Source organism: Barbatula barbatula (genome assembly GCF_947034865.1).
Source record: "Barbatula barbatula genome assembly, chromosome: 10".
Taxonomy (NCBI): Eukaryota; Metazoa; Chordata; class Actinopteri; order Cypriniformes; family Nemacheilidae; genus Barbatula; species Barbatula barbatula.
The window spans coordinates 9,868,641-9,879,154 of record NC_136773.1 but is presented as its reverse complement, the minus strand read 5'-3'; the positions used below and the strand labels follow the sequence as shown (position 1 = coordinate 9,879,154).

General features: G+C 39.9%; 1 protein-coding gene across 1 annotated transcript; it reads left to right on the top strand.

The window, feature by feature from the left end:
* Nucleotides 1-1,089: 1,089 nt before the first annotated feature.
* On the top strand, nucleotides 1,090-9,726 carry pld3 (phospholipase D family member 3). The gene is made up of 12 exons (XM_079465218.1): nucleotides 1,090-1,322; nucleotides 2,227-2,294; nucleotides 2,774-2,824; nucleotides 3,421-3,569; nucleotides 3,772-3,952; nucleotides 4,030-4,147; nucleotides 4,336-4,463; nucleotides 4,758-4,955; nucleotides 7,535-7,674; nucleotides 7,799-7,961; nucleotides 8,470-8,569; nucleotides 8,723-9,726. Exons 2-12 carry the CDS (start codon nucleotides 2,268-2,270, stop codon nucleotides 8,908-8,910), a joined length of 1,443 nt encoding a protein of 480 aa, XP_079321344.1. The 5' UTR covers nucleotides 1,090-1,322; nucleotides 2,227-2,267; the 3' UTR covers nucleotides 8,911-9,726.
* Nucleotides 9,727-10,514: the final 788 nt, after the last annotated feature.

Sequence of the window (10,514 nt, the reverse complement as noted above, 5' to 3'; positions counted from 1 at the left end):
ATATGCGCTCTTTTATGTCTTATAAACAGATTGCCTTGGCTGAACATGTCATTGTAAATGAAATTGCTGTATCTGCTTCTCCCCACTACGCAGCGGCATCACAGACTAAGTTGTTGGTGTGTGTGCATTTAACTTTTCATCAACTGTACTTTGACTGAAGTGTAGTCCTACATCACCCTCTGCTGGTGAAACTTTATCACTGGCTGAACTGACTGTACGGCACATACAGGCACATACCTGCCCCATTATTGAAAATTTAGATACGACTTTACACGTATTGAGTTAACGTTTAAAATCTTTCGTAATAGCGTAAAGCTGAAAAATAAGTTATAAATAAATCGGAAAAATGCTTATAATTAAAAAAGACAATATAATTATTAAAAACTATTTGAGCAGATTGAGATTTAAAAAAAATGGCAATACTAATGATACAAGCCCCCTCTATGTCCTGAACAATTCAATATAAGTGACCAACAATTGAAAAGATTAGATTAGATTAAATGATTAGATTCAACTTTATTGTCATTACACATATACAAGTACATTTACGTAAAAGTACTATTGTCCATTGTTACGCATGAAGTGTCGTTCCTAACGTGATCTACAAAAATACAAAACATGAAAACTACAAATGAATTATTACGTAACACAACATAAGGGTGTTTTTTTCAAGTTTTTTTTAAACTAGACAATAGAAATACAGTAAATTTCAAAAGCTAGGGGGAGGTACAGTCAGTATTATAGGAATACTTTAAAGAGTGTACATGCTTGCAGAAATTTAATAGCTTTTTGTTTCTTCGAGGGCAATATTGTCTCAATATAAAGCTTCACTTCATTCTCAAATGCAACAAAACACGGCTTTTTCCCTGAAAATTTGCATTTATGAATGTGGAATTTAGCCATTAAATTAAAAAAAAATAAGTGCGGGGTTGTTTATCTTTTGAGTTTACAATACCTAGTAGAACAATTTTCCACAGTAATGTAAAATTTTCATCAACATTTCCAACAATGAAACAAAGTACATTTTGCCAAAAAAAGAGGGTCTACAGGAGGTCATGTTGTAAACAAATCCTCACCCACGTCACTTCTCTGCCCCTTTCCTATAGGTTACGGCGTTGAGTCTGGTCACGTGACCCCACGCCGAGCCGCTCGCGGTACACAAGGAACTCGTTCAGGACGATCTTTCTGACTTTACAAACAGAGACCGACCTCATTGTTTCAGAACCTTCACTTCATTGCTTTTGACTGAGTTTAGTTGGTAAATACAGATCATTGATCGCCAACAATACAGCTGCGATTCACGAGATGATTTAAGGTCACAGGTATGTCTTTCGATTCCTTTAAATAAGCTTCATGTTGAACAGTATATGGATGAAAAAAGCAACAATTGGCATATGAGTACAAATGTGTTGTTTCGTATATGTACGCTACACACACACACACACACGGAAAGAATAATAAACCATATGGATGTGTCACAAAACTTAGTGAACTCCCTAACTGGACATCGGTCTTTGTAGACAAACATATCACCATAGTTAGAAGATCTCAGTTGTAGTGTTATTTATCAACTCTTTTATATCAGCAATGATACTTTGTATTTTTTCAATGTATTGTATGGTTTAACACATGACACCAAATGATATGAATGTTGTGGCAAGTTATGTCATGAGTTGCACGGGGCTCTGAATGAAGGTGAATGAACGGCCTTCTGGTGTTAAATGCACAAAAATCCACCATTCATGCTGAACATGTATCCACTGTAAATGTACGCACTGCAAAAAGCTCTAGTCAAAATGATCAGTACGCATTAGTCATCCCAAAACAGAGAACACCAGATCAGAAGGATGGTAAGATTGCATTACTGTCAGTAACTTCAGGCACGTGACCGCAGGCTCATGACTGTCACGGTCTAAACTGAACCTACAGTTCTTCATTTTTTCCCTTGCATCTTCAATAACACTTCCACTTTCAAGTCGGACGACGCTGCACAAAATTTGCCAAGCTCATCAAGACTGCTCATTGGTCAGTCACCTGGCTGTTGCGTCTGTAGCCACTAATGCTGACACCTGGATCTTTCTGTATTTCCAGCTAGCGAAAGGCCTGTCTATAGAAATGCTTGACACATGGCGACAATGAATGGCAGCGTACATCCATACACAAACAGACACACAGTGAAAGCTCCTAACACACAGAGAGATGATACACTCATGTTGCATTTTTTAGGATTCGAGTTTCCTTCAAATGTACTGGCGAACCTTGACAGCATGAAGTCAGATATTCCTTACGAAAAGGTGAGTGATATCTTGCATTTTTATTGATGCGTTGAATTGAATTTGTTTAGAATTATTGTTGCTGTTCACATATTTTACATTCACTTTTTTAGTGGTCTTTTGTGTTATTTATTGCACATACTGTACATACTTAAAGTGATCGCTTAATAACATTTTTGTCATTATTTACCCGTCCTCTTGTCATTTCAAACCTTTATGACCTTCTTTCTTCCACAGAACACAAAAAAAGATATTTTAGAGAAAGTTGTTAACAGGCCCCCCTTCACCTGCATTGGTTTTGTGACCATACAATAGAAGTGAATGGGGGCCAGTGCTGTTTCGGTTTCCAACTTTCTTCAAAATATGTTCTTTTGAGTTCTGCGGCAGTTTTGAATCGACACGAGGGTGAGTAAATGAGGGCAGAATTTTCATTTTTAAGTGAACTTTCACGTTAAGAGCATTTGTTTGGTTAACCAGTTTTCTTTCAAATCTTACTCAAGATGGTTGATGTAGAGTCAAGGAAAGGAGAAGCACAAATCAACTCACAAAAGGTAATAGTTCCTACTGTCCATCTGTCTTTCAATCACAATATTTACCTGTCAAATATTTCTTGACAATGGCCGTTAAATTATATAATTTCACGCTTGTCCCAGGCAACATTGACTCACACAGCGGTTATCTTGTGTTGCTCTGTGGTCTCTTTCTTCTCAATATTTTATGTCTAATCATTTATTTATCTGGTAAATAGCCATGTTATCACAGTGCTAATGTACAATTAACCGGTCTTAAAGTAATAGTTCGCCCAAAAATGAAAATTCTGTTATCACGTCAAACCTGTATGACTTTCTTTTTTTCTGCAGAACAGAATACAAAAAAAGATATTTGAAGAATGTTGGTAACTGAACAATGGCGGTACCCAGTCGCTTTCATTGTATAGACACGAAACCAATGCGAATCAATGGGTACCGCCCTTGTTTGGTTACCAACATTCTTCAAATTATCTTCTTTTGAGTTCTGAAGAAGAACTATATGATAATGATAAACCATTTATTGCAAGCTAGTCCCCTTCACATAACATGTCCTTTTCACACTGTCTGGTTATCTCTATTGTTCAGAAAAGTTTTGATCTGTTCATCTGTTTGTTTAGTATTACAGGTGCTTGATCATCCTTACCTGTCTAACCACGGTGCTGTTAATACTTCTGTCCCTCCAAACGCTGCTTGTTCCTATGGCAACAACCTCCTCCAAATCACATGAACGTCCTCTGATCAGAGAAACCTGCACTGATCCCTGCAGGTAGACGTCCATTAGGTTTTTTGTGGCAAACATGTCTAATTTATTTGTTTTATCTGGCCTGTAAAATGTGATTTAAGTTGCTTCAGTGTTTAAGTGGTCCACTGGTAAATGAGGTTAACCACAACCCACAGTTTCACATCAGCACTTTTAATAAGGTGCACTTTCAGTACGGTCCTTGAAAGTTCCCACGTGTCATTCACAGGATTGTTTTGTTGGAGAGTATTCCCGAGGGACTTGTTTTTAACTCCTCGACCACTCACCAATCCATCTTTGAAGCCTGGCTAAATCTCATATCTGCCACTCAAAGCAGCCTTGATATCGCTTCCTTCTATTGGACTCTTACCAACAGAGATACACATACGCACGAGCCCACGGCCAATCAGGTTTGTAGTTTGAGTTATCCGAATTCTCGCAGACTAATAGATCATCAATGAAGTCTTAAATGATTTGCACTCTTTAGGGCGAGCAGATTCTAAAGGAATTAGGACGGCTGTCTGAGAAAGTATCTGTTCGAGTTGCGGTCGACACGCCATCAGAAACGAAACCTCTAGATGACATTTTGTTCCTCTTGAACTCGGGTAAGTCAAAACTGCTTTAGATTGTCTGGCTGCTCACGAACAGCCAGAAAAAAAAACAACATTAGCTGTTTTATTGTAGATGAGAGAGACATTGAAATGTGCTTTCTCATATCGCAGTTGTACAGTTGTGGGTGAGTTTCGAATGATTTTGAAAGGGTCTCAACATTATGATGTTTCGCCTGTCGCAGGTGCTGATGTGCGGATGGTGAATATGCGAAAGCTGACTACAGGTGTTCTGCACACCAAATTCTGGATTGTGGATAAAAAGCACATCTACATAGGCAGTGCCAATATGGACTGGAGATCACTAACACAAGTCAGTCTTGATTTTTTTGCATTTTATATTTTCTAGAACATTTTGTGTGAAAAATGCCTCATCTCCTGCTTTGCTCACCTGCCCATACACTAGATGAAATTATAAAAACCGTTTTAAAAAGATGTGCAAATTCTTACTTCTTCAAGTAAAAATAACCAATAGTTTACATAAAAATTCTAGTCCTTGCTTATGTGTTTTTGTACTTTGTTTGATGTTTTTCTGAATGTAGCTAGGTGGTTGTTTACTACTAAGTGGAGAGCGTGGTTTAGTATTATACTTTTCCCCCCTGCTCAGGTAAAGGAGTTGGGTGCCGTTGTGTATGACTGCGGCTGTCTCGCTGAGGACCTTGGGAAGATTTTCGAAGCCTATTGGTACCTGAATCAGACCGAGACAGTTCCCGCCCACTGGCCCAGCAAATACTCCACCCTGTTCAACAAGGACACGCCTATGCAGATGTTACTCAATGGGACGGACTCCAGTGTCTATCTATCAGTAAGGGAAAACTCACACCTTTAAGTCAAAGGATATCTACCAGTGGTGGACGAAGTACACAAACCATGTACTTGAGTAAAAGTAGAGATATCCAAGGTAAAATATTACTCAAGTAAAAGTAGAAATTCTGCCTTTAAACTTTCACTTGAGTAAAAGTACAAAAGCATTTGCCTTCAAATGTACTCAAGTATCCAAGTACTATGATTTGTTTTTATGGCTATAATGTCCTATTATCATTTTTGTCACAGGACTCTTGCTTAACTCTTAAGTCTATGTGAAGACTCTCATGTCACTCTTTGCACACCAATCTATTAATAAAATTACATTCATTAGTCAGACAGACACTGATGTCTATAAAAATTTTCATAAGCCCAAAACCTTGAAGCCAAACAATTTCCTTTAGAACAAAATTAAATAACAGGACTTGAGAGTAGTTTCGGTTTAACATTTATTTGTAACAGTAATCCAAGTTTTTGTTTCAACTTAAACTTGCAATGGAACAAAAGGATCGTAAAAACAAATATATACTAATCTAAGTGGATTCACTGCACCGTATTACAGCACATTCTTGCTAAGTAATAAGACATTCCTCCAACTTGAATTCGAGAAATCAGACTGTGGTGAGGAAGGCGGGACGAGAGCCGTGACGCGGGGCCGGTGGCGTGAGTGATAAGTGCAAGCAGCTGTGCGCCCACCGGTCCCGCATCTTATCACGGAGGAGATTGGGAGCTTAAATGGATGTTCGGTAGGACTGTTGACGAGAGAGGACCGGGCCCGAAACTGTGTTTAGTTTGTGTATGTTTTATGGCCGGCAGTCTACCGTGAGGTGGCTGTCGGTCAGTTACTTCAGTGTTTGTTTATTTAATTAAAGTTTTCGTGTTCAAAAGTTCGCTGGTTCCCGCCTCCTTCCTTCCCATCTAACGGAAGGCGGGACGAGAGCCGTGACGCGGGGCCGGTGCGCGTGAGTGATAAGTGCAAGCAGCTGTGCGCGCTTATCACTTAAATCGCGTAAGGTCTTATCACGGAGGAGATTGGGAGCTTAAATGGATGTTCGGCAGGACTGTTGACGAGAGAGGACCGGGCCCGAAACTGTGTTTAGTTTGTGTATGTTTTAACGGCCGGCAGTCGACCGTGAGGTGGCTGCCGGTTACTTCCGTGTTCAGTGTTTATTGTTTATTTAATTAAAGTTTTAAAGTTTGAATGTTCGCCGGTTCCCGCCTCCTTCCTTCCCATCTAACGAACTTTGCTACATTGGTGCCGAAACCCGGGAGGAAGGAGGGGCATGCTGTCGAAGAGCCCTCGCTGCCGAGGGGCATCGTGGTGCGGAGGAGTTCGGGCAGCGCGGACAAGGGACGTCCGCCGGCGGCTGCCCGAGGCGGTGGTGCTGGAGCAAGAAAAATCGGCTGGGACGGAGAGCCCGCTGCCGTGCTCCTGGGCCGAGGTGGGATGGCGGCCTTAAGGAGGGAGCGGAGGGGTCGTCGCCGTTGGCCGTGGGCCGGAATCCTGTGTCCAACAACCATGAGGGTGAGGAACAGGAAACGGGGGACCCGCTACTGGCTGCCCTCACGCCGAGGGCCATCGCCAACCGCCAGGATGTGGTGAGGAAGGCGGGACGAGAGCCGTGACGCGGGCCGGTGGCGTAAGTGATAAGTGCAAGCAGCTGTGCGCGCACCGGTCCCGCATCTTATCACGGAGGAGATTGGGAGCTTAAATGGATGTTCGGCAGGACTGTTGACGAGAGAGGACCGGGCCCGAAACTGTGTTTAGTTTGTGTATGTTTTATGGCCGGCAGTCTACCGTGAGGTGGCTGTCGGTCAGTTACTTCAGTGTTTGTTTATTTAATTAAAGTTTTCGTGTTCAAATGTTCGCCGGTTCCCGCCTCCTTCCTTCCCATCTAACGAACTTTGCTACACAGACTGTTGGTTATGTAAGTATCTAGCCCATCTTCATTCCTGATAAATGAGAGGGGTGTATTCCTCCTCTCTCATTCTTTTCACTCAGAGAAGGCACTTAAAGATGAAAGACTCGTTCTTCTTTTCAACAATTTCAAATAAATCGCGTAAGGTCATGGTGTTGTGGCAAGTTAGATTCGATAGTTTCTTCCATGATTTAACTTATAAAGACATTGGCAGTCAAAATGTTATGCTGTTGCACTGAATCTGATGTGATGTCGCACTAAGTAGATAACGTTACCAAGGCGACAACAAAGCGCGTGATGTACTGTGATTGTTACGTTTTTACTGACTCATAAATAAAAAGGAACGACTGATTTTGAATATGTAGTAGAGTAAAAAGTAAGATATTTAACTTTGAAATGTAGTGGAGTTAAAGTAAAAGTCTCCCAAAATTGAAATACTTGAGTAAAGTACAGATACACAAAAAAACTACTTAAGTACAGTAACGAATTACATTGACTTCGTTACTGTCCACCACTGATATGTACAATAACTATAACACTAATTTACGTTTGTACACTCCTGTCATTGGTTTTTGAATTGGTTGTTTATATTTCAATGTCTCAGTATAGGAATTAGTGACTCAAGTAAGTGGAAGTATAAGTATCTGTCTGTCACACACAGAGCTCTCCTCTATCATTATGTGCTGAGGGAAGAACTCCAGATCTGCAGTCTATCCTCAGTGTGATCGGTGACGCTCAACAGTTTGTATACATTGCCGTAATGAACTATCTTCCTACAATGGAGTACTCCAAATCTAAAAGGTCTGTAGTATCGACATCAAGTGGACCTCAGACTGAAAAATGATGATATAAACACTTCAAACGTCTACTCTGTCTAGGCTGCTTTTGAACATTTCTGAAAGTAGGCATCTGTTATGTCTTGCAGGTACTGGACAGATATTGACACCCAACTGCGGCGTGTGGCTTACGAGCGTAAGATTCGTGTGCGACTGCTGATCAGTTGCTGGGAAAGCACCAATCCAATCATGTTCCCTTTCCTTCGCTCTCTGGCTTCCTTACGAGAAAATAACAAGCTGGATGTTCAGGTGGTGAGTGTCCGTCTGTCTGTCCAGTCGAGAGGTGTTTTTCCCTGAAACATCATGGTATTCAGCTTCTGCGAGAAGTAGTGTTTGAGTTTTGTCATCATTCCCTGGGTAGTGTGCAGCTTAAATAATTATTTCACCCAAAATTGAAAACCCTATTAATCATTTACTTATACTTGTGTCATTCCAAACCTGTACGACTTTCTTTCATATGCAGAACACAAAAGATATTTTGAAGAACGTTGGTAACCAAACAACATCGAACCCCATTGACTTCCATTGTATGGACACAACACCACTGTGACATTTCTCAAAATATCATCTTTTGTGTACACAGACACCAGGCTTGAAATGACATGAGGTTTAATAAATGATGACAGACTTCTCATTTATCTTTCTTTGATATTTGAGTAAACTCTCCCTTTAAAACATCATAGTTTGGTAGGGACAAAAGGCCATTTGTGACCGATGCTCACCATCACTCTTCAGTTCACTAATAACACTTTTTCCACAGAAAATCTTTACCGTCCCATCCAACCCTCGAGAGAAGGAAATTCCATATGCCAGAGTCAACCATAACAAGTACATGGTCACAGACAGGGTTGCTTATATAGGTATGCCACTGTTTTAGTTATACTTGTTTTTTTTTGTTATTCTATTTTTATTCCAAATAAATGTACTAACATAAACACATCACAAGTCTTTGAAGTTAACCCTTTTATGTTCATATTGCCTTTGTTTATGTGTCTTTTCCTGTGTGATTTCAGGAACCTCTAATTGGTCAGGTGACTACTTTGTGAACACCGCTGGCTCTGCATTGGTGGTAAATCAGACTTCAGCCCAGACAACAAGCCCTACAGTCCAGGAACAGCTACAGGCAGTATTTGAGAGAGACTGGGACTCTACATACAGCAGAGAAATCAAACACAATACCAATCACAAAGATGTTTGTTAGACAAGATTTTTAGGTATTCGCCTGAAACTCATGCCTGTGTGCGATAGGGGACGCTGTGCTGTGGAAATCATTACTGAAAACTGCTTCATTGTTCTGGGGGTCTAAATGCGCAGGTACATAGAACAGGAATATAGTTTTTTTCATCGATAACTATTTGCATTGTCTCCTCAGAAATGTATGCTTCCATTTACACTTTGTCTGTTGATTTTTTTATACATTTTCATTTGATGATTTGCACATGATGCTTAACTGACATGTCATACCTCTTTACAGAAATACTTTTCCTAAAAGATACAATGAAACTGAGCAGTGATGGAGGCTTTAGGTGTGTAACATTCTGTGTTTAAAGGAAGAAGGTTATGAAGTAGGATGTGTAAATGATGACAGAATGTTTATTTTTAGGTGAATTATTTTTAGATATCTCAACAGTTTTTTGATTGAAATATTATTCATGCCTTTGTTTAGTCGTGAGCACCACCAAGTGGCTACATTACATTTTAAAGCCATTTTATGTTCCAGTACCAGTATTGTACAGCCAGTGGCAGCAATAACACACTTCTGTTTAAGCTGCACGTGAATTTCACATTTTATAATGTGTGATGAGGAGAAATCCATGAGGGATCTGCCTGTTTTAACTTGCGTCTCAAATCTCACATGGTATGCATTATATTGTCCTGCTGTGAAACATTTGTCCATTAAGGGAGTCTTTAAACCAAGATTTGTTTTAGTTTGTGTTGTTTGCGTTTATGAACTGCTGCACATTTTGAATAAACGAGGACTACTTCATTACGCTACATTGAGTATGTCAACTTTCCCAAATAAGAAATCAAATCCCTTTATTGTCACTCAACCATATAGGCTACACAAGGTCAACTGTTGGTGAAAAGCAACATGGCTGTATGACAGATATGAGACAGAATGGGAGATTACAAGTAACAAAACATACTTTACAATGGACATTTTCCTGCATTTACCATAGTGTGTAACCATAGCACAACGAATGACACATCCTTTACATACCGTATAACTACACAGCAGCAAATGTATGCATAATGTGTACTTTAGAGAACTTCATTCAAGTGTCATTTTGGATTTCAACTTTTTTATTACATTTGAATTAAATAGCAATAGAAATGTGTATCTTCGCAAACAGCTTTACAGAAAATACAGGTATTAAGAAAAACAATCATATAAAGTGGGTATTTGGACGTAGGCTATTATTAGAACATTAACATATTGTATTGTTTTGTCTTCATTACAAAATTGTATTAATAACGTATTTAATAAATGATCTATTAGCAGGTAATTATACCGAATATTTTTATAATAACTATCCTCTTTAATGCTATTACTATACAGGCGACTTTCCCATAAATGGACATCTCTCGTGCTACATTTTCCACCCGTTTTCTCCGTTATGTCCCGCCCCCTTTAGAACGATTTGCTTATGGACGTTCACCCTTGGCTATGATTGGACAATCGCTACGTCGTTCACCGAACCTTACCAGTCAGAGCACGCAGTGATCGGATCAAGGGCGGGACTCGCGGGTGTAATAATATAATAGCGCTGTTCTGGCAGTGATTTCTGTTGGAGGTGGAGCGCT

Bases quoted from the DNA above. Each gene is read 5' to 3' on its own strand.
- pld3 (XM_079465218.1), top strand. From the start codon at position 2,268: ATGAAGTCAGATATTCCTTACGAAAAG. The intron at 3,570-3,771 runs GTAGACGTCCAT...TGTCATTCACAG, and splicing joins ACCTGCACTGATCCCTGCAG to GATTGTTTTGTTGGAGAGTA. The intron at 7,675-7,798 runs GTCTGTAGTATC...TATGTCTTGCAG, and splicing joins GAGTACTCCAAATCTAAAAG to GTACTGGACAGATATTGACA.